The sequence below is a fragment of the Camelus ferus genome, chromosome 25, assembly GCF_009834535.1.
Source record: "Camelus ferus isolate YT-003-E chromosome 25, BCGSAC_Cfer_1.0, whole genome shotgun sequence".
Lineage (NCBI taxonomy): Eukaryota > Metazoa > Chordata > Mammalia > Artiodactyla > Camelidae > Camelus > Camelus ferus.
The window spans coordinates 116,961-142,618 of NC_045720.1; the positions used below are offsets into that span (position 1 = coordinate 116,961).

The window sequence follows — 25,658 nt, forward strand, 5'->3', positions numbered from 1 at the left end:
ACATTGAATAGTCCCTTGTGCTATACAATATTAACTTGTTTATTCAGTGACTTTTCTTTTTCCATCACATCAAGTTTCCTTGTAAAACTCTAATTAGAATTTTGATTGGATTGCAGTGAATTTATAGGTTAAATTGGGGGAAATTTTATACTTTGAATTATTAAGTTGTCTCATCATAGAGCAAGAAATCTCTCTCCATTCACTCAGATCATCTTCTGTGTCCTTTACTAGAGTTTCAGAGTGTTCTTCACAGAGGTCTTGAGTGTTTCTTGTTAGTTCCCCAGTATTTCATAGTTTTTGTTGCTATTGTGGTGGACATTACTTTCTTGTTACCTTATATGATTGGTTATTGCTGCTGCAGAAAAATGTTCCTTTTTCTAGCTTAAGATAAATGTTTTTGTCTTCTTTAATAATGAAAAAGTATTTAAGGTTGATATACATTATATTTTTTCTCTGAAAAATATTCAATGAATATTATATATTTTATACTTTACACTGAGTTCTATAGGTGTGGGGATGAAGTGCTTTGCTTTTTATTGCTTTGTAAATAGTCTGTAATTTTCCAGCTAGTATCATTTTTCATACATAAGTTATGTAGACACTGTTTCGTAAAGTCCAGTAGTTAAAGGGTTTGGGTCAACTTTTTATTACATATTTCTATTCTAATTTTGATAGTTTATTCTGCCTGTAAAATGCATACTTTAAAATATTTGTATTCTTTATGTAGAAATGTATAATCAATTTTTATAAATGTCCCATGGGCAAAATGTACATTGTCTATTGAAGGTATTTGGGTTTTTTCCATCTGTCTGTCAAATCATGTACTGAGGGATTCGGTTCTTCCACGTGCATCCCATTTTTGATCAAGCAAAATCTGTTCAGATGCTAGGTACCTGTGTATCTAAGTCCCTGGTTCTCCCTGAATTTATAATCGCTTCTCTCTTTTTTTATATTTCTTTGCCACCTGGTCAATTAGTTGCATGAGCCAATTCTGAATGTAGGGCTCTCCTGGCGCCAGGGACCTCGCGGGGGTCGGGGGCGGGTCCACCGAGTCGCCCCGACCTCCCGCAGCCTAGAGAGGCTACGCTGGGTGGGGCGGGCCCGCGGGGCGGAAGTTGAGGCGGGACTTCCGGAGTCCGCCTCGGGGCCGAGCCGCTTGGGCCCTGCGGCCTTGCGCGCTTCCTGGAGAGACCCGCGGAGGTAGGAGGTGGCCCGGGTGAAGCGTCCACGTTGCTGACCGTGCTGCCGCGTGACTCTGATGCCCCCGCGGTGCAAGCCAGCCCGGGCAGTCTGAGCTCGGATGCGCGGGAGGTCGTGGGGACCGCGGGCGGAGGGGCGGGCGCTGCTTGTCGTGGGCGGTCGCAGCCTCGGAGGGCCCCTCCCCGGAGGGCTTGTTGGGGGCGGTGAATGGTGTCTTGGCGCGTGGGGTGAGGGTGGTAGACGCGCCCCAGGAATTCTCTGCGAACATCAGAGCTGTACGCAGCCGGGTGAGAAATGAATGGGGTGTCGCTTGGCGCCAACTGTCCGGCCTGGAGGCCCAGTCGGTGATGGATTCCCCCTCCGGATGGAGAACGGGCTCTGGGGATGGAGAGTGGGGCTGAAGGCTGGGTCATGCCCATTCTGTGGATGCCTGCGTGGACTGTGGCTGCTGGTCCTTGAAGTCGTACCTTAGCATCAGGTTGAGCCTGTAGCCAGGAGAACCAGCTTCCAAGCTCGTTGGTAGAATCGGTTCCCGAGGGTGCATGTTTCCTTGATGACTGTCCTTAGCTCCTGGAGCACCTGTGAGTCAGCAACAGCTCGTGTGATTAGGTTGCGTCCTCCAGGATAACTCAGACCCGTAACCTTACTTTCCTCTGCAGAATCTCTTTTTGCTGTGCAGCGTAGAATATCCATAGGTTCCATTAGGATGTGGAAATGGGTAGGGAGGGACATTCTGTCTACATAGACTGGAGCTATGTCCTCCTGGGCAAGATCCCATATATACTGAAGTGAGAAAAACAAGACGTAAAACGAGCATCATTTGGTACAGTTTATAATAAGAAGGTGAAAGATACACGTATTTGCTTTTGTAAGCTAACAGCAATCTGGAAGGATACATTAGAACCTGGGAAGGGGAACTAAGTGGCTGGCTGGGAGATACTCCACCTTAAGTCCTCTTAACCTTTTGAATATTGAGCCTTATGACTGTGCTCCAATTCAGAGACAGTGATGATCATTTCAAGAATATTTAAATGGAATGAAATGAGTAAATATTGCAAGTGACTGAGTCTCCCCTTGGGAGAGGGTAAGTGAAGGTTCACCCTTGGAAGCAGCATCTGCCTTGTTCTGCTGCTGCATGGTTGGGTGCCTTGAGTCAGTGCTCTCCCTGCTCTGAGTCTCACCTGCACCATTCCTTTGAGTGACCACACCAGGTTAATCTTCCTGAGATGGTTCGTGAGTTATGACTCTCCTAATGTAGAAATACGGCTGGTGCCTCACTTTCATCAGTCAGTCATGGCCTCTTATAATCCATCCCCAGTAATCCTGTCTCTGAGCTTTGTCCACCATCTCACCCCTGCCTTCTCCCACCTTTCCAGCAGGCATGGCCTAAGCTCTCTTCTCTGGTCCTGGTTTAAATGCCCACCTGCCCCAGGCTCCACCCCTCCCCTACTACCTGTGTCCAGAGCACTCGCCCATCTCATATGATGCATTTGCTGTTATCTGTCTCCCCAGTGAGATCCATGAGGGTGATGGTCACACTGTCCCCAGAACAGACCCTGGAATATAGTGGGTGTTTTGGAAACACTGAAAGCATGTGTCCAAGTGGAGAAATCCAGTCCAAAGATTGGCTGGCAGATTGGCCACCCTGGGCTTCTGCCAATGTGTCCTGCCTCGTCTTCTCCACCCTTGAAGGGCAGAGGGGTCAGTGGTACCTGTAGATGGTGCAGTGTGAGTAAGGGGCCAAGATGTGTCACTCCACTCCTGGTGGGCTGCTGGGCAGAGCACAGTGCATTTGCACAGAGACAGCAGTGGGAGGGTTGGAGGAAATTAGTAACTTGGTCCATGTGGGGGACCCATCATGTGTCCAGGTGGGAATGTCCCGTCTCTTGCTCAGAGAGAGCACTTAGAGCCAGGGATGAACCCAAGTTTGAAAGTCTTCACAGCATAAAGGATGTTGATGCCTTAGGACTGGACGAATTAACCAAGGAAGTTAATATAGGGAAAAAAGTGAACCCTGGGGGACCAACATGAAGGGGGAGATAAGGAGGAGCCTCGAAGGGAGCCACTGGTGCAGCAGAAGGGCAGCCCAGGAGGGTGGGGTTGGGGACACCCTCTGTGGATGCTGCCAAGAGGGCACAGTCAGACAGGATTGACCAGTAGGGTGGCGCTGTGATGACTCTGTGCATATCTGCAGTTCATGCTACCCCTGGCAACCCAAACTCTGGAGCTGCTGCTCCGCCAGTGACTGGGTCTGGTGGCGAACCTCCAGGGCATTGTGTCAGGAACAAGGAATGTCCCACAGGAGGCACAGGCTCCACAGGAGCCGCTCTCTTAATCAGGGCAGGCCTGAACCCTTCCAGGTGGTGCCCACAGGGCACTGTGTGCTCACCTTGCCTTGTGGTCATCATCTCGCCCCTTCCCACCCATTACCTTCGCTCGTGAGTCCTGTGTCCCTGGCTGACCCTCCCCTTGGTTCTGGAATCAGGGAATGTGGCATCAATCACCAGGCCCTCTTCAGGTCTCAGGCTACAGGGGTGGAGGGAGTAACCCCTGCCTGGTGGGAGGACGAGTCCCAGGACCCTCTGCACACTCACCTGCATCCTTGCTGGTCTCCAGGTCCCAGCCATGCCCAGCCTCAGAGCCCGCCCTGAAGAGGCAGAAATGGAGCCCTCAGTTCCAGGACCATCCCCTTGGACCCCTGGAACCCAGGCCTGTGTGAGTGATGCTCCCGCCATGACCCACCCTGGATCTGCCCTTCAGCATCAGCAGCCAGGTACTGGGAGTGTGTTTCCTTGTTCTGATGCCTTGTTCTGGGGGGACTTTGTCTACATCACCTAGTACTTACCTCAGGAGGTGTCCATGTCGTTAGGGGCAGGGTGCTTGTGGATCTGAGGGGCCAAGGCAGAGATCAGAGAGAAAGTTGGCCTGGTGCCTGGCTGTCCTGGTGCCCTGAGCAGGACCCTGGTTTCCTCACTTGACATAGAGGGATGTGGCGTGATGGTCACCAGCTGAGCCCTGCCTTACTTATTCACCAAGCTGGTGCTGGTCCCTGCACTTGGACCCCTGCCCTAGTCCATCCTTGGCCCATTCCCTCCTGGCTGCATTCACACTGCCAGATACTCCCAACCCCTTCAAATACTGGAGAGTCCTTCCTGAAGACCCCTCACTAACTCACCTCTTCTGTGAGCCTCTCAGCAGTCTTAGGATCATTGTAAGCTTTCCTTACTGGGATTTGTTTTACAAGAAGACACTCTTAACTGTGTGGGACCTATTAATTGTACTCAGGACATCTGAGCAGAGTACCCTGGTCAGACCTTGTGTGGCCAGGGAAGGTTGGGCAGAGATGGTACGGGGCAGTCCTACGTCTGTTAGAGGGAGGGGATGGATAGAAGATGAGAAACATGACGGAGTCCCAAGAAGTCACCCTGAGGGACAAGCCTGCTGCCAGATGCCCAAGGATATGCCAGGCAGAGAATGGTGAGTTAGGCCAGGACTCTTGGTCCAGGGAGAAAACAGGCTGATGATAGCTCAACCTTTAAAAGCCTCTGTAGAGCAAAATGGAGTAGGCAGCGCCTGACACCAGTTCATCCACATAAACGTTAAAAAAAAGTAGAAACTGCCAAACCAGATTTGTCAAAATGTAGAAAACATGCAGGTTTACAGCGACCAAGCAAATGCTGAATCAAGAAAAACACAACTTAAAAAGGAAAACTCAACAAACACTCCCTGGTTCAGTAGCAGTCTTAAAGTGAGCAGCCTGTGTTCCCAGTGTGGGACCCTGGTCCCTGGTTCCAAAGGGAGCAGAGCAGAACTTACTCAAAAACCATTTTGTTCTCACTTATGTGGGGTTTGATAAAGAATTGATGCAGTGTCTCTATGTTGCCTAACTCAGAACTTACTCAGCAGAAAAGTGGTGAGCTCAAAAAAATAAAGGTGGGAGGGTGAGGGAGAAAGAAAAGAAAAGTGGTGGGCTCAAAAAAAAAAAAGAAAGAAAAGAAATGTGGTGGGCTCAAAAACATTGTAAGGTGAACTAAAACCCCACAGTACAGTCAACCACCTAAAACCTAAGAGGGAGAGCTGGAAAAATGAGGGTATTCAAAAGCACCCTTATATATCAGGGAATTGAAAAAGCCACACATGTGCCCAGGATAGGTTGTATTCTTAGAAAAGACCTATGAAGACTGTAGCTTCACTTCGGCTGATCTCTAAGATCAGTGGAAGCAGGAAGCCACATCAGAGTAATAAATAGAGTCCCAGCACAGGGCCAATCCACAAAGTGGGAGAAGTGTATTATTTTTATTTTACTGTTAGTGTTCAAGGAAACCTCCATCAAAACAGTAGCTGAACACAAGCTAAAGAAACAGAGACCTCAGTGACCACACATTACAAGGAATGCAGTTTTTGCAAAAATAGTTTGGAACATGACTAAATTAACAGATGACTGTAGCCTTCAACAATTGAGAACAGGGAAAAAAAAAAAAAAGCCTGTAGATGGGAGAGACTGATTTACAGAGTTACCACAATATTCAAATGTCCAGTTTTTAACAAAAAATCACAACGAATAAAAACAAGCAGGAAAATATGGCTGGGCCATTCAAGGGAAAAAAGTTAACTGGCAGAAGCATCCCTGAAAAAGCACAGATACTTGACAGACCATAAATCAGCTGTGTTAAATGTGCACAAAGATCTAAAAGAAACCATGGACAAAGAACTAAAGAGAAATGATGCACAAACGAAATAAGAATATCAATAGAGAAAAGTACAAATTTACAATTTTATATAAAAAGAAAGAATGGAGAAAGAGATTAGAAATCCTAGAGCTGAAAATTACAATAACTAAAATGAAGAATTTGCTGGAAGGTTTCAACAGCAGATTTGAGCAGGCAGTTGAATCAGTGAGCTTGAAGATAGACAATTGAAATTATCCAGTCTGAGGAGCAGAAAGAAAAAAGTTTGAAGAAAAGTGAATGGAGCCTAGCAGACTCATGGGATACCATCAAGGGAACAAGCACACATTTGGGAGTCCAAGAAAAAGGATGGGGGAGGGGGGGGTTGAAAGAATACTGGAATAATGGCCAAAGTGGCTTAAATTTGATGAAAGAGTTGAATCCACACATCCAAAAAGCTCCACAAACTCCAGCCAGGATACAAAGAGACCCACACCAAGACTCATAATCAAATTGTGAAAGGACTGAATCTTAACAAAAGGCAAGAAGCCCATCTTGTACAAGGGATCCTCAGTAAGATTAACAGCCAGTTTCCCATCAGAACCCTTAGAGGTTGGAAAGCAGTGGGAGGACATTTAATGTGCTGAGAGAATGAACACGCCAACTAAGAATTCTGTATCTGGCAGAATGATCTTTCAAAACGAAGGTGAAATGAAGACACTCCCAAATAAACAAAAGCTGAGGATGTTTATTACCAATAGACCTGCCCTGTAAGAAATGTTGAGAGAGTCTTAGCAGTTAAGATGAAAGGACTTCAGACAGGAACTTAAAGCCATACAAAGAACTAAAGATCTCTGGTAAAATTAACTACAGAGGTAAGTTAAAAAGCTAGTGTTATTGTATTTTTGGTATATAACCCCACTTTTTATTTCTTATTTGATTTAAAAGACAAATGCATAAAAACAATCATAAACCTGCACTAGTGAACACACAACATACAGATTCATTTGTGACAGCAGCAGCAGAAATGTGGGAACACAGCTGTGTAGGAGCAGAGTTTTTGTATGCTATGGTGGCTAAGTTGGTATCAGTTCAAATTTGATGGCTTTATTTGGGGGTTTTAATATACTGCATGGTGATTATAATTAATGTATTATATACTTGAAAATTGTTAAGAGAGTAGGTCTTAAAAGTTCTCACCAGATACATGCACACACACACACACACACACACACACACACACACACACACACACACACAAAATGGTAACTATGTGAGGTGATGGATGTGTTAGCTACCCTTATGGTGGTGGTCATTTCATAGTATATATGTATATCATATTACCCTGTCACACAGCTTAAACTTATACGATGTTTCATGGCAATTATAGTTCAACAAAGCCGGGGGGTACCAAACTAGATTGTTTTAGGATGTTAGGATGTTAATTATAATCCCTATGATACCGCTAAGACGATATCTTTGAAATATACACAAAAGGAATAAAGACAATCAAGATGGTACAATTCCAAAAGAGAGAGAGAGAGAGAAGAGAAAGAAAAGAAAAAAGAAGGAAGGAAGAAAGAAAGAGAAACAAAATGGAACACAAAAGGAGGCAGTAATAGAGGAAATGAGGGACAAACGGGATAAAAGATACCAAAAACAAAAAATTCAGAAAGCAAAGTGGCAGAAGTGAGTCCTCATTGGTAATTACTTTAAATGTTACTGGTTTAAACTCTCTAGTCAAAAGGCAGATATTGACAGAATGGATTTAAAAAGCATGATCCAACTATATGCTGGCTACAGGAGGCTTACTTTAAATCCAAAGAAACAAATAAGCTTAAGTTGAAAAGTGAAAAAATACATTCCATGCAAATGGTAACCAAAAGAGAACTGGAATGACTATACTGATACCAGACAAAATCAGCTAAGTCAAAAACTGTTACAAGAGAAAAGAAGGACATCATATATTGATGAAAGGGTTGATTCATTAAGAAGGTAGAGCAGTTACACATAAAAAAGAACCAAAGTACATGAAGCAAGCAAAGATTTGAAAGGAGTAGTGGATACTTTTACAACAATGGTTGGAGATTTCAGTACCTCACTTCCAAAAATCGATAGAACATCTAAACAAGTTCAATAATGAAATAAGGAAATTGGACAACACTGTAACCCAACTAGAGCTAAACAGTCATAGATATGCACACCAGCAAGGAGCAGATGCACATGGAACATCTTCCAGCACAGACTGCATGTTAGACACAAAGCAAGTCTTACTACGTTTTAAAGAATTGAAATAATGAGAAATATCATCTCCAATTGTAACAGCAGGAAAACTGGAAAAATCACAAGTATGTAAAAATAAAACCACACACTCTTAACCAGTGGGTCAAAGATGAAATCACAAGGGAGGTTAGAAAATACCTACAGACAAATGAAAACAAAACCACAAATACCAGAACTTAGGAGTTGCAGGTAAGGTAAAGCCAAAGGGGAAATGTATAGCAGTAAATGCCTACGTTAAAAAGAAAGAAAGACCTTAAATCAGCGACCTAACTACATCTTAAAGATCAAAAGAAAGAAGAGCAAACTAAGCCCAGAGCTAGCAGAAGGAAGGAGACAGTAAGCATTAGAGCAGAAACAATAAATGAAACAATAGAAAAATGATAGAGAATCAATGAAATTAAAAGTTGTTTTTTTTTTAAATGATCAACAGAATTAACCTTTAAAGTAACAAAAAAAGAAGATACATAATGAAAATGGGATGGGGACATTACCACCAACCTTACAAAAGTAGAAAGGAGTAAACAAGAATACTCTTAACAGTTGCATACCAACAAATTAGATAAACTAGATGGAAGAGATACATTCCTGTAAATTAAAAAAAGAATTACCAAGAGTGACTCAAGAATAGGTAGAAAAATCTGAATGGACTTACAATAATTAAAGATTGAATCAGTAATTTTAAGAACTCCTGACAAACATTCAGGACCAAATGGCTTCATTGATAAATTCTTCCAAACATTTGAAAAAGAATTAATACTGATTTTCTCAAACTCTCCCAAACTATAGAAGAGGAAGGAAAGTCAAATAAATACATCACAGGAAAAGGAAACTGCATATCAAGACATGTTATGGCTAAATGTGCAAAACCCTCAACAAAACGCTCAGACTGAACCCAGCAGCATGTTAAAAGTATTATACCCCATGACCCAGGGGGATATAACCCAGGAACACAAGAGTGATTCAACATGAAATCCAGTCAGTGCCATTCACCACACTGGTAGAATGAAGGAGAAAAACTAATCATCTTGATGCAGAATATGTTGACAAAATCAAACATACTTTCATGATAAAAACACTAGGAAAAGTAATAATACGAGGCATCCTCCTCAACATGATAAAGGATATTCACGAAAAATCTGCACCTAACATCATATATATTAGTGAAATATTAAAAGCTTTCCCCCAAAGATCAGGAAAATATACCTGCTTTCAAGTATATCACTATTTTACTGGAAGTCCTGACCAGAGCAATCAGGCAAGAAAAAGAAATAAAAGGCATTCTAATTGGGAAGGAAGAAATAAAATTATCTCTGTTTGCATAAGGCATGATCCCAAATGTATAAAATCTCAACGAATCCATTAAAAAGCTACTAGACCTAATAAATAGAATTCAGCAAAGTTGCAAGGTACAAGTCAACACAAAATCAGCTGTGTTTCTGTATGCAAAAATGAGCAACCTGAAACGGAAATTAAGAAAATTCATTTATAATAGCATGAAAGAGAAAAAAACTTTACAAATACATTTAAGCAAGTGGGTGAAAGGCGTGTTGACTGAGAGCTACAAAGCATTGCCAAAAGAAATTAAAGAAAACCTAAATAATTGAAAAGACAGCCCGTGTCCATGGATTGGACTTAATAATGTTATGATGTCTGTGCTATCCAGAGCAACCTGTAGATTCAATACAATCCCTATCAAAATTCCAACAGCCTTTTTTTGCAGAAACGGAAAAGCCATCCTCAAATTCATGTGTAATTACAAGGGACGTCAAATAGCCAAAACAAACTTGAGAAAGGACATCCAAGGAGTCATTTTTCCCGGTTTCAAAACTTACTGCAAAGCTGCAGTAATCAAAACAATTTGGTACTGACATAAGGATAAACATATAGATCAATGGAATAGAATTGAAAGTCTAGAATAAGCCCAAACGTCTGAAGCTGATTGACTTTCAACCAGTGTGCTAAGACTACTCAGTGTAGAAAGATAACTCTTCAATACATGGTGCTGAACAAGTAGATTTCCACATGCAGAACAATGAACTTGGACTCACTACCTCATGCCATATGCAAACATTGAAATCATCCAACAACCAAATACAAGAACCACAGTCATAAAGTTGTTAGAAGAAAACGGTATATTTTCATAACCTTGGGTTTGGCAATAGATTCTTAGATAGGACACCAAAAGCATGAGCAACAAAAGAAAAAGGTAAATTGGACTTCATCAAAAAAACTTTGGGGCATGAAAGAACATTATCAAGAAAGTGAAAAGACATCCTACAGAATGGGAGAAACTCTTTGCAAACTGTATAGCTGGTAAAGGTCTAGTACCCAGAATATATAGAGAACTACAACTCAACAACAAAAGACAAACAACTTGCTTTTTAAATGAGCCAAGGAATGGAATAAACATTTCTTCAAAGAAAATATACAAATAACCAACAAGCACATGAAAAGATGTTGAAATTTATTAGTCACTTGAGAAATGCAAATCAAAACCCCAATAAGATTACCACTTCACACCCACTAGGATGATTGTAGAAATCAAATAATTAACAAGTGTTTTCAAGGATGTGGAGAAATTGGAACCCTCATACATTGCTGGTGGGAATGTGAAAATGTTACAGCCACTGTGGAATACAATTTGGCAGTTCCTCAAAAGTTTAAACATACCATTACCATGTGACCCAGCAACTCTACTGCTAGATATATGCTCCAAGAGTTTAAGGCAAGTACTGAAACAAGCACACGTACATCGCGTTCATAGCACTGTTCACAATAACTAAGAGGTGTCAACAGCCCAGATGGCCATCAGTGGATGAATGCATAAGCAAAATGTGGTATATCCACACAGTGGAATATTACTCAGCCATAAAAAGGCATGAAGGAGGGAGAGTATAACTCAATGGTGGAGCATGTGCTTAGCAGGCATGAGGTCCTGGGTTCAGTCCCCAGTACCTCCATCAAAAAATAAATAAACCTAACAATACGAAACAAAAAGGATCAAAGTACTGATACCTGCTGCAGTGTGAATGAGCCTGCAAAAGCATTAGGTTACGTGAAAGAACCCAGACATCAAAAGTCACATACCATCTGATTCCATTTATATGAGGCATCAGGGATAGTTAAGTCCATAGAGACAAAATGCAGGTTGGTTACAAGGGGCTGGGGCAGGGAGATACGGGGGTAAACTGATGGGCTTTGGAGTGATGAAAATGTCTTGGAACAAGATAAGGTTTTGACTGCACAACATTGTAAATATACTAAACGCCACTGATTGTTCATTTAAAACAGCTAATTTTATGTTTGTGAATTTCACCTTAATAAACTATTACGTAAAACAAAAGCAGAGCCACAGCGGGAGGTGGGAGACTAGTGGAGCCGGCGGGGGATGTGGCCCCCGGGTCTGTGTGGCAAGCGAGGGGTCAGGCACTGGGTGTGGCCCCTGCTGCACCCCTCAGCAGCCAGCACCGCAGCCACATGTGGCACTCACACGAGCGCGGCTCTGAGGCAGGTGCCTCTCTGAGCTGCTCTTCATGAACCCGGAAGCTGCTGATCACAGTCTTCATTGAGCGCTTCTCTCAGGAAACACGGGTGGTTTATCATGTGCTGGGAGAGCTCAGAGCTCCCCTTCTCTCCAGTTGCATCACACTCGTTGGGCAGCGAGGACAGTGCAAACAACTGCGTTTGTTTTCAGACCTTGTCCTTCACCTTCACAGCCAAACTCGATTGTTTTAGTTTTTTTAAGATTTTCTTAAGGGAAGCCATGTTTCTGATTTTATATTTCCCTTCAAAAGAGGAACTTTTCATCATTTTTTCCAGTAGTTCTTATGTTGCTGAGAACATTACATCGGGTTTAACAAATCAGGAGTGACCTCTCATCACTCTCACCACCGGACTTGTCTCCTGTCTCAGTGAAAGGCTTCCAGGTCGACAGTCACTCTGGCCCAAAACCAGTTCCCATGGCCACCCCTCCTGAGCCACACCAGTGACCTTGTCTCAGTCAGGGTCAGCAAACCATGGTCCAAGGCCAGATTCAGCCCGCCTGTGGTTTTTATGGCTGGCAAGCAAAGAACAGTTTTAAGGTTTTTTAAGCATTTTAACAAAGCTGACTGTGTGACAGAGATCACGCAGCCACAGAGCCTGAAATGGGTCCCCTCTGACCCCTTATGGAAAAGCTCCATTCCTTCTCCACCTGCAGCCAGAAGAGGGTGGGGGCTCCCTGGGTTGGTCATGGGGCGCAGTGGGAGCATAGGGGTCCTGGGCCATCCCAGCCAGACCCTTGTTTACTACACCAGGTCCCTCATCACTCCTGGGAGCCCGCGTGCCGTGTGTGAGGACTGGCCTGCCTGAGGGTCAGCAGGAAGTCCAACCTCGGTGCCTCCCTCTGTGTGCTGGCCTCGTGGCCCAGCGGGCATGCCACAAGCAGCGTGTTTGGACGATGGGTCAGGTGACGGGGACGTGAACTGTCACCACCAGGCACGTGGGCATGCCAGGCAGGCAGGCTGAGTTTGTGGCAGTCTGGTTCTGTGTTGAGATCAGTGGCGACTCCTTTGAGAACAAGTGTCCAGATGAGGGGAGACAGTGCTGCTGTGGTAGTAGGTCCCAGAAGTTCCAGGCAGGAGGGTCAGTGTCATCCTGAGCTGAGGGGCAGGGCAGAGGGCAGCAGGCCCAAGGAGGCTGGGGATATGGAGGGGTGTCCACCCACCCACTCAGCACCACTGGGTGGCCCCAGTTCTGAGACACACAGCCCTGTCTGGGGCAGTCAGGGCTGTGCAGGGAGAGCAAGGAGGGGCAGTGGTCAGAGAAGCCCTCTCCTGTGAGGTGCTGGAGCAGAGACCAGCGGTGGGAAGGGGGAGCTCAGGACCATCTGGGGCAGGTGCACGGTGACCCTAAGGTGTTCACTTGCTCCCATGTCACCAGGCTGTTGTGGGCAGGAGGGAAGGTGGGAGGCCAGTAAGCTACTCCCCATCCAGGCAGGAACAGGCAGCAGTGGCATGGCCTGTGTCTCCATTTGAACGGGAGAGTGAGAGATACTTTAGACATGAAAAGAAGCAGCCTTGTGCATGCCTCCACCGCAGAACGGTGGGGCAGCAGTTTAGCCCCTGTATCAGCCGACACCAGTCAGAATGCATTTCTGTGAGTCAGGCAGCCTTGGCAGGATGGGGCCTGGTCTCTGAAGGATCCTCTGTTGAGTGGGACAGAACTTGACATTCCAGAGGCCATGACATGACACAGTCAAAGCCTGCTCTGCTCCTCTGAAGGGAAAAGTCCCCTGCGCCTGCTGGCTCGGGGCCCACCCCAACACTGGGATTCCTACAGTGAGGCCAATGCCAGTGCTTGGTGCTGGGAGACAAACAGCTGGGCCTGAGCAGCTGGCACCGTGCGCTGTGCATCTGGAACAGAAGAGGGGAGCACCCTCAGCAGTGTAGCAGGCAGTGTGCGGTGCTTTCCTGGAGCAGGCTGGGTAGAGCCAACAGGACTTGCTGATGGCCTGCTGCGCGCAAGGGGAAGGGCAGCTGAGAGCCTGCCTCGCCTCAGGCCAGGATTTTGTCCTGCCTTGGAAGGGAGGCTGCAGGTGATTCCTGAAATGTGGGGGCAGGGGGCAGCCTCATCCCCTGAGCTCTCCCAGCCCCTCACGGTTCCCTCGAGAGTCCCAGGACCACCCTCCGTGGGTCCCACGCTCCCAGACTTGTCTGTACTTCCTGTTTCCTTCCAAGTGACCTCATGGTTGTTATTTCAGGTTGGGCCCCTGGGACTGAGGGCAAGGAGTTTCTTCAGAAGGAAGAGCTTTCTGAGGATTTGGAATCACAGGCAGGAAAATCAGAAAACTATGCCAGTGATGACTCCCGGGCACCTGAGGTTGGAGAGCTCTGTGATGATGTATCAGAAAGAGACTGGGAGTTCCTCTACGGGGAGGGCCACTCCGCCCCGGAGCAGGTGCCCCTGAAGGGCCACGTGGGAGAGAAAGAGGTGGATTGTGATGACCCGGAGAGAAGCTGCAGTCTGAGCCCAAACCCAGGGGCACAGCAGGGAGTGACTTTGAATGAGGGGACACGTCTGCACGGTGCACGTAGCCACCAGAGCTCCCAGCACAGCCTGGACCCAACCATCTCCGAGGGGGTTCACACAGCCGAAGGCCAGTTCATATGCAGCGAGTGTGGGAAGACCTTCCGAGGAAGCCACGGTCTTACTCAGCATCAGATAACGCACACCTGGGCAGAAGTCCTTCATCTGTAGCGAGTGTGGAAAGTCCTTTGGCATGCACTCGGAACTCCTCCAGCACCGGCTTAGCCACCGCGGAGAGAGGCCTCACGTATGCACCGAATGTGGAAAGGCCTTCGGCCAGAGCTCCAGCCTTAAAAAGCACCTCAAGTCCCATATGAGTGAGAAGCCCTATGAGTGTAGTGAGTGCGGGAAGGCCTTTAGGCGGAGCTCAAACCTCATCCAGCATCAAAGAATTCATTCTGGGGAGAAGCCGTATGTGTGCAATGAATGTGGGAAGGCCTTTAGGCGTAGCTCAAACCTCATTAAACACCACAGGATCCACACCGGGGAGAAGCCTTTCGAGTGCAGTGAGTGCGGGAAGGCCTTCAGCCAGAGCTCACACCTGAGGAAGCACCAGAGGGTTCACACTGGAGAGAGGCCTTATGAGTGTAGTGAGTGCGGCAAACCGTTCAGCCGGGTCTCCAACCTCATTAAGCATCACAGGGTTCACACTGGGGAGAAGCCCTACAAGTGCAGTGACTGTGGGAAGGCCTTCAGCCAGAGCTCCAGCCTCATTCAGCATCGCAGGATCCACACTGGAGAGAAGCCTCACGTGTGTGGTGTGTGCGGGAAGGCCTTTGGTTACAGCTCGGTGCTCAGGAAACACCAGATCATCCACACAGGAGAGAAGCCTTACGCCTGCAGCGTGTGCGGGAAGGCCTTCAGCCACAGCTCGGCCCTCATCCAGCACCAGGGTGTACACACGGGCGACAAGCCCTATGAGTGTCACGAATGCGGGAAGACATTCGGGCGCAGCTCCAACCTCATCCTCCACCAGCGGGTTCACACCGGGGAGAAACCCTATGAATGCACAGAGTGCGGGAAGACCTTCAGCCAGAGCTCCACTCTCATTCAGCACCAGCGGGTCCACAACGGATTGAAGCCCCACGAGTGTAGCCAGTGCGGTAAGGCCTTCAACCGCAGCTCAAACCTCATCCACCACCAGAAGGTCCACACCGGGGAGAAGCCCTACACGTGCGTGGAGTGTGGGAAGGGCTTCAGCCAGAGCTCGCACCTCATTCAGCATCAGATCATCCACACTGGCGAGAGGCCCTACAAGTGCAGTGAGTGCGGGAAGGCCTTCAGCCAGCGTTCGGTCCTCATCCAGCACCAAAGGATCCACACGGGGGTGAAGCCCTATGACTGTGCCGCCTGCGGGAAGGCCTTCAGCCAGCGCTCCAAGCTGCTCAAGCACCAGCTGGTCCACGGCAGGGAGTGAAGCCCCCCACCCCCCGCCCCCAGAGCTGACCGGCACACCCACACCTCCACCCTCACAGCCACTGTCCCACTGTCCCCAGAGCTGGGCCTGCTATGAGACCTCTTCATGGGCTTCCTGCCCGAGCTCCCCCTCCTGTGACCTTGTGTCCTTTTTGTTTTGTTATCAGACTGCCACGTGTTGGGAGGGAGGAGATTATAGGGCTGCACTCTCAAACACAACCAAAAAAGTGCACCAACGTTTGGTTCCAGATAACTACGGTAATTCTTTTGTTCGATAACTAGTCATAAGGAGCAAGTTCTTCGTCAGTGGCTATAGTTGGTATTCTGTCCACATAAAATCAGATCAAGAGTTGTTGAGGTCTGATTGTTGTCACCCTCCCCCAGAAGTGGTGTGTGCACAACGCCACCACCTCCTCACCCTTTCTTGTCCCTCCCATTCCACAGTGAGATGCGAGATTCCCCCACTGCCCCTCTCCCTGGTGGCTGGCTGCAGTCTGAGGTCCTACCTTCGCATTCTGCTGTGACTTGGGCCCCTGTGGTCCCACTTGGGGCTGTTTCCCAGCCTCCAGCTCCATGCCTTAACCACAGAGCCCAACTTTCTCTGTGCCCCTCCTGTTCACTCCACAGGCTCCCAGGCTCAGCTTTTCCCCAGGTACATCACCTGCTGGGTGAGCACTGGGTCCCTCCTCAGTTTCCCTGAGCTGTGCCCCTAGTCACCAGGCAGGGGGAACTTGGCCCAGAAGCAGCACGTCTGCCACCTGGGAGGCCCCTGGATGCAGCCAGCAAATCTAGACCTGGAGGTGTCATAGGATGGGTGGAGGGAGGGGCACCTGCATTATCTCTGGAGGGGAGACGGCCACAGGCAGGTTTTGTCAGGTTTGTGTTAAGGTGGAAGGTAAGGTTTTGGCTTTGGGCTTCCTGGGGAGTAGAGGCAAGGCTGGCAGTTGCAGACGAGGAGGGAGAGGCTGTTGACTCGGATGCACAGCCGAGTCCCATGGGCTTGGGCAGGGTGGGTTGGTTGCCTGCCCTCACCTCAGACCACGCTGAGCAGCCATCACTGTCACACCCTCCCCTCTGCTTCAGACCCTCCGCTAAGGCAACACTGTGCAGCTTGGACACAGCCCCACCCTGTCCTCCAGCTCAGCTGCCCGGTCTCCCACCTAACAACAGGCACCTCTTCTGGCTCCTTGTCCAGCCTGGTTCTGTGATTCCTTTCTTCAGTAAATACATGCTGAACTTGCCCTGGGCCATTCACTGGGGGAGACTAGACAAATGCCTGCCCTCGAGTTTGCCTTCCAGTGGGGAGAGAATTACCCAATGGTTGTGAGTGCTGTGAAGCAAAAGTAAAGCAGGAAACGGGGTCTGGGTGTTTTGGGAGTTCATTTTTAAAGTGGGGGCAGTCAGAGAAGGGCTCCCTGAACATCGTTTGAGCTACGACCTGCAGCAAGTGAGAGAATGACCAGTGAGGTGGGTGGAGCAGGGGCGGAGGGCGCAGGCAGGTGAGACCACAGGGGCCTGGCCTGCATAGGCTTGGGGCCCCACCCTGAGCAAAGTGCTGGAGGGTTTTGGTCTGACCTGCCTTTAACAGGCTCATCTGCCATCTGCTATGTGCCCATGTCACTCCCTTCTCAACTCCTTTGCCCCCTCCCCTGGCCTCCACGCCACTGGAGGCCCCCTGGGGCCAAGGCACAGGCAGGCAACGGGCCTCCTCTGGGAGGCAGAGGTCTGGTCCACAGGAAGGACGGTGGCTGTCAGCTCCTCTGGCCGCTCGGCCCTGCTGGCAGCTGGGAAGGGTTCACCTATTTGGGGTGTGCTGTCCACTGAGAAATTTCATTTCAGGATGTCATGTTTCCAAAGAAGAATGGTCTTGAAAAGCAAGTTTCTGTCAACCACAGGTTATGTCTTTCCTTTGACTTTCACAGCATCCTTGGAAGTGCGCTTCCTGGGAACAATGGCTGAGCAGTTTGCACCTCAGTCTCCCACCCCCGTTTTGCCCCTTCCCTTCCCCCACTAGTATCCACTAGTTTGTTCTCAATCTCTGTGAATCTTTTTTGTTACATTCATTGGTTTTATTTTTGGGATTCCACATATAAGTGGTATCATACAGTATTTGTCTTTCTCTGTCTGACTTATTTTGCTTAACATACGCCCTGCAAGTCCATCCATGTTGTTGCAAATGGCAAGATTTTACTTTTTAATGGGTGAGTAATATTCCGTGTTAGCTCTAGACCCATTTTTCTGATGTTTGACTGTTGACAGCATTTAAGCCTCACCCCTGCCCTCCCCACCCCTGTGCCACATTTGGGCACACTGGTAAGAAAGCCCAGGTGCCCCTCCCTCAGTGCCAGCAGAAGTTTCAAGCCACCCAGGCCCATGCTGGTCCGTGGTGGGGCTTCCCTGGCCCCACCCCAAACACAGCAAACACCCAGGTGAGTCTCCTTGTCTTGTGCTGCTTGTGCTCTCATACCACTTTGGACCCGTCCCTGCTGACCTCAGGTATGTGAGTACTAAACCTTTTCATACACGTGTGTGTATGGCATCATCAGTCTTGACATCAAGCCAAGTCTTTGATGGAGGGGGGAGGGTCCATCCACCTCTCCAGGTGACTATAACAGTTGAAATTGGTACTGGGAGCAGGATGCCCAGACAATGACATCGCCTGGAGTCTCTCTGCTCCTGCTTTGGCTTTACTAACAGGCCTGCTGTCTGCAGGCGAGTGTGCACTCAGCCGAGCTGCACGTGTCGCACTGCGGGATCGCGGGGAGCCTCTGCTGCAGAGTTAGGTGACCCGGATCAGCAGCTTTGATACCTACTTAGTGTTTAGGGACTGGAGCATGGAATTGGGCCCCCGTCAAAGTGGCCCTGGGTCGTGTACCTGATCCCAGACCTGTCGGCCTTTAGGATCAGGGGAGAGACTGCACCCTGTGCAAGGTATGCATCCATCGGGTTGTCACTCATGGAAGAGCAGGCATTAGGTGGCAAGCTCAGGTCCACACTGCAGAGAGCGGAAGCTCATTTGGTGTGCCACCACCTGTGTCACAGCAAAGATCCTTACCCTCAGGGCTCTAGGGAGAAGCTGTGCCAATGGACTAACTCAAACCCAAGTTAAGCCAGGGGGTCCTTAAATGCTATCAAGGAACCTTGCCTTGCAGAGGCACTTGACCCTGATGACGCTGGTTGAAGGCCCTCTGGAGGAGGAAGTTTATCAGCATAAGTGCAGTAGACAGGATCCTCCTCAAAAAGGGGGAAGGAAACCAAAGCAAACCCACAATTTGACCCAACTGGACATTCAGAACTTACTAAGCTTACATAACAGAATGATAAAAAGTTTTTGTGTCTCTATGACATACCTGCTAAATTTACATCTGCTGAAATGCACCATAAGTTGGCCGAGGGCTTCTGGTGCAAGAAACTGCCCTCTTGTCCCCGTACAATATGCCATTAGAGCTGTAGCTGCTGGCCACAAACTGGGCCATCCTGAGCCTGTGACCCTTCATACCCAGCTGCTCGTCATGCTCAGGGCTGCTGAGGCCACCTCAGAACAGGATGGACTAAACCTGTGCTCTCTGGCATATTTCACCTGGGACTTGGCAGGCAAGAACTTGGATGGCCTCACCTATCCTCAGTCCCTTTCCAGATGCCAGGGTGCTAGGCCCTTTGGCAACCTGGGGGTCCCCTTGGGGAGAACTGAGTGAGCAGCAGTGGGCGTTCATAGCCTGTACGATCAGAACTGCCAACCATACTAGGAGATGGAGCTCAGAGGGGAGCTGCTTCTCACGTCATGACGTGCTACCTTGATGAAAGGCCAGCCCTGAGGTCGGCACAGCTGGGCGAACTTCAGCTGTTACCTCAGCACCCGATGGCCTGGCTAACAGATGGCCCATCTGCACAGCTTTACAGACTCGTGCAGTTGCCTAAGCATTGCCCCCTGGGAGAAGTGGCTCAGTGGTAGAGTGTGTGCTTAGCATGCACGAGGTCCTGGGTTCAAGCCCCAGTGCTTCCATTAAATATAATAATTAATGAAGAAAGAAACCTGATTACCTGCCCCCCCCCAAAAAAAAACCCAAAAAATTTTAAGAAATTTTAAAAATAGTAATTCATTTCAAAAAATTAATAAAATAAATAATACCCTGGGGAAAAAAACCAGTAAGTTGCCCCCTTTGGTATAAAAAGTTCCAGGAATCTCTTGCCTCATAGCTGCTCCAAAATACTGATCAAAGTCACTAGAGGTCTCTATCTGTACTCCCCAGGATGCCCTCCTCTGGAGTTCCACACTTGCCCTTGAAGCAGGCACCAGCAGGACCTTCACCTCCCCTGCCAGCCTCAGGCTGCAGTCTGCTCAGAGGGCCACACAGCTCATTTAAACAAACACTGATTCAGTTGAACGGAACATGGTGTGTCTCTTGTCATCAAACCTCAAGGTGAGTCATAACTGGTGGTCTGGTTCTGTTGGTTGATGTTTGCTGATGGCTGTGAGGCCTCATCCTCCTCATTTCTGTGCCCACATCTGGGAGCCGGGTGCTCCCTCCTCTGATGCCAGCAGGACACTGAAAGCACACAGGCCCTCACTTATGCTTGGAGACCCTCCTGCTGACCACACCTTCTGACTTCAGTAAAGACCCAGCCCAGTGACCCTCCTTGCTCTCTCAGCCATTTAAGACCAGTTTGTGAGGCCTTCCCTTCTCTCCTCAGAGACCTCCATTATGTAAGTAATAAAGTGTTTCATACCTTCGAAAAATATAGAAGCCCCCTTTGGCCCCCACATCTTCCACCCTGCTCTTTGGTTTACAGACACCAATAAGTCTTGTGTACTGTGACTTCTCTGGAAGTTCCCTTCAACCTCCTGAAACCTAGATGCCCCTGACTGCGCTCGCCCACCAAAGCCCCCTCCCTCCCCCAGGTACCGCTGAACTAGAGGGTATTCTCCTTGCTCCACATCCAGACGTTATTTCCATCAATAACCCACAAACTCCAGGGACACTCTGGAGCACAGTGTGTGAGAGAGAGCAGGACCAGGATCGAGAGGTAACTCCAGGGTCTGAAGGGAGAAAAGGACCCTGATGCTGAGGACAGTGCAGGCCACGCCGGGGCAGCTGTGGCAGCAGGAGAGTCTCAGCTGACCACTCACCTGGGACTTGGCAGGCAAGAACCAGACAATCATCACTGGCCCCTGGGCTTCCTTGGAAGCAACACAAAGGTGGGGGCAGCCTGGCTGCCAGGTACCCCATGTGGTTTATTCTGTGTGCAGTGTCTTCCTCTGTGCCCACGGGCCAGGCTCTGAGCCTCTCCAAAATGTCAAAACATCACCTAGAGAGATCACTTCCAGCTGGAAATTTGATACAAAAGAAAGGTGGCGTCTCAAATCCAGGGGAGAAGGACGAACTTCATAATATGTAGAAATGGGAAAACAAGATAGACATTTGGAAAAAAATACAAAATCAGACTCATTCTTCACATCACATAGCAGAATAAAGTCCAAATGGAACAGAGATTCACGTGGAAGCAAAACCAAACAAGTACTAGATGAAAACATGGATAAATTCCTCTAGAACCTGGAAGTTAACGAAACTTTACTGTAACTCAAAATCAAGAAACAACAGGGGAAAACAATGATAAATTTGACTATACAGAAATAAATTTTTGCATGACCAAAAACAATATAATCAACAAGGTAAATGACAAATTGGGGGAAATATTTGCAGCTGATGTTACACATAGCACATATAAAATTAATATATAAAAGATTATTTAAAAATTAGGATTTCATTTTCAACAAATGGTGTTGGAACTATTGAATAACCACATACCAACAAAATGAACCGCAATCCTTACCCCACACTATGTACAAAAATTAACTGAAAATGTATCATCAACAAAAATGTAAAGCAGAAACTCCTAAAGAAAACAGAAGAAAACCTTACCAGCCTTGGCTTTTGAGAGGATTTATTAGATACAACACAAAAAGACGGAAGTTTCAAGGAAGTAAATCAGTGAATAGGACTTCATCAAATTTTAAACATTTTGCTCCTTGAAATGAAATGGGAAAAAACGCATAAACTGGGAGAAGATATTTGCAAAACATATCCAACGAATTTGTATCCCATCCTATAAAAAATAAAAAATTAGAAGACAAATAACCCTATTTTAAAAAAAAAAAAAGCAGAAGATTTGAATGGACGCATCACCAAAGAATATATACAGATGGCAAATAAGCACAAGAAGAAATATTGAACAAGATTAAGTGTTAGAGCAATGCACGTTAAAACCACAGTGAGACCACTCATACCCACGAGAATGGCTAATTTTGGAAACAAGTGACTCTACCAAAAGTGGGCCGTGTATGCAGCAGCTTGAGCTGTCATACCTGAGGGGGATGAAAAGCAGTTTGGAGAGAAAAAAAAAAAAAAAACTTTGGAAAGAGGTCGGCAGTTCCTTAGAAAGCTGAACTTAAGTCTACTGTACCACCCAGCCATGCCGCTGTAGATACTAACCCGAGAGAAGGGAAAACACAGGTCCACACAAAGATGCAGACACAAATGTTTGTAGCAGTTTTAGTTGCAATAGCCCAAACCTGGAAACAACCCAATGTCCATTAAGAGGTAAATGGATAAACACATTGTGATGTATGCTTACAATGGAAGGCTAATACCCCCCAGTCAAAAGGAGCAACTGTTGATACATGCAGCACTCTGAATAAGTCTCAAAATATGTAAGCTGAGTGAAAGAAGCCAAGACCCACGCACACTCAAAACAAGTGCCGTTTACTTAAAACTGTAGCCAATACAAATCAAGCTAGAGTGACAGCAGTTCACCTGCCAGTGGTGGGGAAGGGGATATATTTTGGGCTCATGGGTTTGTTCACTGACTTGATTGTGGTGATGGTTTCACAGGCATATGTTGTGAAAAATTTCTCATCAAGTTGCACAATTAAGATGTGCAATTTATACCTCAATAAACCCATAAAAAAGACACAGCAATCAAATATTTTTAAAAATCAATGCATTATCAGCCTTCTAGTGTGTTTCCCCTCAAGAAACTTCCACTTCTCTAGATGGGGTATTTCTAAGTACTCTCCATTGTGCACATTGATTAGGTAGAGGATGAACTGAATACTGAAAGTTGATGAAATCAGGCTTAGAGAATATAAGTTAAAATCTACTTTGAAGTCTACTCTGAATAACCATCTCTCTGGTATCAAGTCGATTGCTTATTATAACTTCTCAAGTTGCATTCAAAAAGACTACAAGGACTTTGGCAATGTTTAATCTTAAACAATTGATAAATTGGTGCATTAAAAACAGAGTTTTAAAAATATCTGCAGCTTACGTCACAAAGGGTTGACATAATAGTGCTTCTGAAATCAGAGGGACGAGACTGAAACAGGGCAGGACCCTGTGGGGCCTTCCCAGGACAGACACACACACCCCACTGTATCCTCTGCCGGCCTCCTGTCTGTAGGAAAACCTAAGTCAAAGAGTAAGTTTAATCAGAGAAATAAGCAAATACAGAAACAAAGGGAAATAGTCAAGCAATACAAAATAATAACAGTTTAGTCACTAAACAAAGTCAGCTATCTTTATTTCCTCCTCAAGGGCTGTAGACAGTATTCTGAGCCATGTCCTTTGAGCTGTCTTGTAGATACTGAAACCCTCACCTGATGGGAGAAGGTAACCACATGATGACCTGACTGTAGGCATGTCATAAGCTGCCACAATTCCAAGAACTGGACTCAAATAAATGGGAACAAACTGACCCTGGAACTGAAGATTAACTGTACTGACAACAATCAAGATGATGCTGATTAGACACCACGTGACTAATTTCAGGATGGCTGTCAGAGCTGACTGCGGTTCTGCTTATAGCCCCCTCCCTCCGCCTGTACACCCCTGAGACTCCCCTTTATAAGCTCTTGTCCCCTGATTCACAGTGGAGAGATGGTTTCTGGATACAAGTCTGCCCTCCCCCCTACAGTTGCCAGCCTCCAGAATAAAGCAAAGTTTGCTCTCTACCAACATGTGCCTCTCTTTGTATTGGCTTTCGAGTGGCGAGCAGCTGGACCCAAGTGTTGGTGACAAGACCTATAAGCAAGTTCACGAACAAGTAAGTGAAAGTGGCATTAAGACATAGGAAAAAGATGTTCAACTCCACCCCGAAGAAACATGCAAAAGGAAACCACACCAAGATGCCTTTCCTTGCTTCTCAAATTGGCAAAATACCAAACATTTGACAACATAGTTGGTTCACAAGGGTGTGAAGAAAGACCACCAGAGGGAATGCATGACCTTACAACCCTTTGGAGGGAGCCGGGCAACACACAGCAAAGACGCAGTACAAAGACCCACTGACCAGGGGACGTCTAGGGATCCATCCTGAAAGTAAACTGGCAGAACTGTGGAAAGACCCATGTAAAACTATTCATTACAGCACTAACTTGAATGGCAACAGACGGGAAACAACCCAAATGTCCAGTAGTAACAGACTGGTGAATACACTGCCGCACAATCATGAAGGAGAGGCGTGTGTAGCTGCAAGAAAGAGTAAGGGATATCCCTGTGCTCTGCCAAGGAGAGGTCTCCCGAACGCTGTGGCCTGAAAGATGCCAAAGGGCAGGCCTGTTCGTTGAAGTTTACTTAGATTTTTTTAAATGGAAGGAGAAACCATAGTCTCAATAAGTGTCTACAGACAGAGGGAGATGACAGGTTGGTGGAAACAGGGAGAGAAGCCAGACTTCTCTGAATGTTCTTTTTTGTCAACTTGGCTTTGGAACCATATAAGCTTTACATAATCATAAAACAAAATTATATAAAACTGAAAAATGTAACCTTAAAAAGCAAAAGCAAAATGAGACAAAGTGAGCTAGTATATACAGTTGGGGTCTGAACTCCACAGAAACAAAAAATGTTTAATTTACTTTGAAGCAGAATAATATCCAAAATGGGATAGATCCTAACAACAAGAACAGCAAAGTAATTCTAGATTATTTTCAATAATCATACTGTTAATAACAATGGCATTGTTATTCTGACTCAATTACATATATATAGTAAAGTAAATAAGTAATTGTGTTTAGATAATTAGGACCCAGGATTTTAAATATAGAAGAAAAAGAGATACAAATATAAAATCAAAGAAGTTAAAGCCACCTAGCCCTAAATTTGGAATTTGAAATATAATTCTAAATTCATGGGGTTTTTTACATTTAAAACAATGTATTCTAGCTCTGTCCTCAGAAAAGACCTCGAGATAACGTCTAGCCTCGTGGCAGTGAGCACCTGCAGAGCCCAGCTGTGCCCTCCAAACCCCACTTCCTACTGAGAGGGACTGGGGCTCCCAGGATTATGGGAACTGAGCCTGAGATGTCCTGTCATATCAGAAACTGAGGAAGCCATCAATGATCAAAGGGCTTGTGTCAAAGAGACTCAGGGCGAACTTGAAGAAGTTCACACTGACCACAGATGGGATGATATGAGTATTAATTTTCAAAACTCGAGGTGGGAGGGTGTAGCTCAGTGGTAGAGCATGTGCTTAGCATGCACGAGGTCCTGGGTTCAATCCCCAGTGCCCCTGTTAAAACAAACCAAAAAAATAGACCTGATGACCTTTCCCCTCCAAAAGAAACAAGCAGATAAAACTGTAATGAACTAAAACGCATTATATTTATTAAATTTTTTAGTTCAACTAATAATAGAAAAAAGAAAAGTACCAAACTGGTCACCTCTGGAGAATGCTAGGAAACCAATTCATTATTCTGAAAGTTATAAATAAAGGCAATAATTAAGCATCTACTTGCCTTTTCTCTGTGGACCATATTTCAGGGCAACCAACCAATTTATAGGGGGAAGTTTGTCTTTATAGAACTGTTTGCACAATGCAGAAGGGCGCCAAAACCAGAATGTCACCATCCTGCAAACTCTGAGTGGGCTGCACTCGGGCAGAGGCTACTGGACGAACACAAGCCCCCACCTATGAAGTGTTCTTGCCCCTGCCAACCTAACCCGGTCAGTCTCTACAAGCTTGCAGGACTGT

At 46.6% G+C, this 25,658-nt stretch overlaps 2 protein-coding genes across 3 annotated transcripts in view; both read left to right on the forward strand.

Moving 5' to 3' along the window:
- Positions 1-1,123: 1,123 nt before the first annotated feature.
- On the forward strand, positions 1,124-17,741 carry LOC102505134 (zinc finger protein 16). The gene is given in 4 exon segments (XM_014562792.2): positions 1,124-1,200; positions 3,817-3,973; positions 13,891-14,362; positions 14,364-17,741. Coding segments are annotated over 3 exon segments (1,890 nt in total). The 5' UTR covers positions 1,124-1,200; positions 3,817-3,825; the 3' UTR covers positions 15,634-17,741.
- LOC102504606 (zinc finger protein 250) overlaps positions 3,843-25,658 on the forward strand; it is a 42,071-nt gene continuing 20,255 nt past the window's right edge. The window contains exon 1 of one of the 2 annotated variants that reach the window (XM_032468204.1): positions 3,843-3,973. Coding sequence is in view for 1 of the 2 variants with exons in the window: in XM_032468203.1 (XP_032324094.1) it covers positions 20,024-20,053 (30 nt within the window). In the remaining variant the exon portion in view is untranslated. Of the gene's footprint in view, positions 3,974-19,718; positions 20,054-25,658 lie in introns of those variants that run through there. The other variant, XM_032468203.1, reaches the window with a different exon arrangement.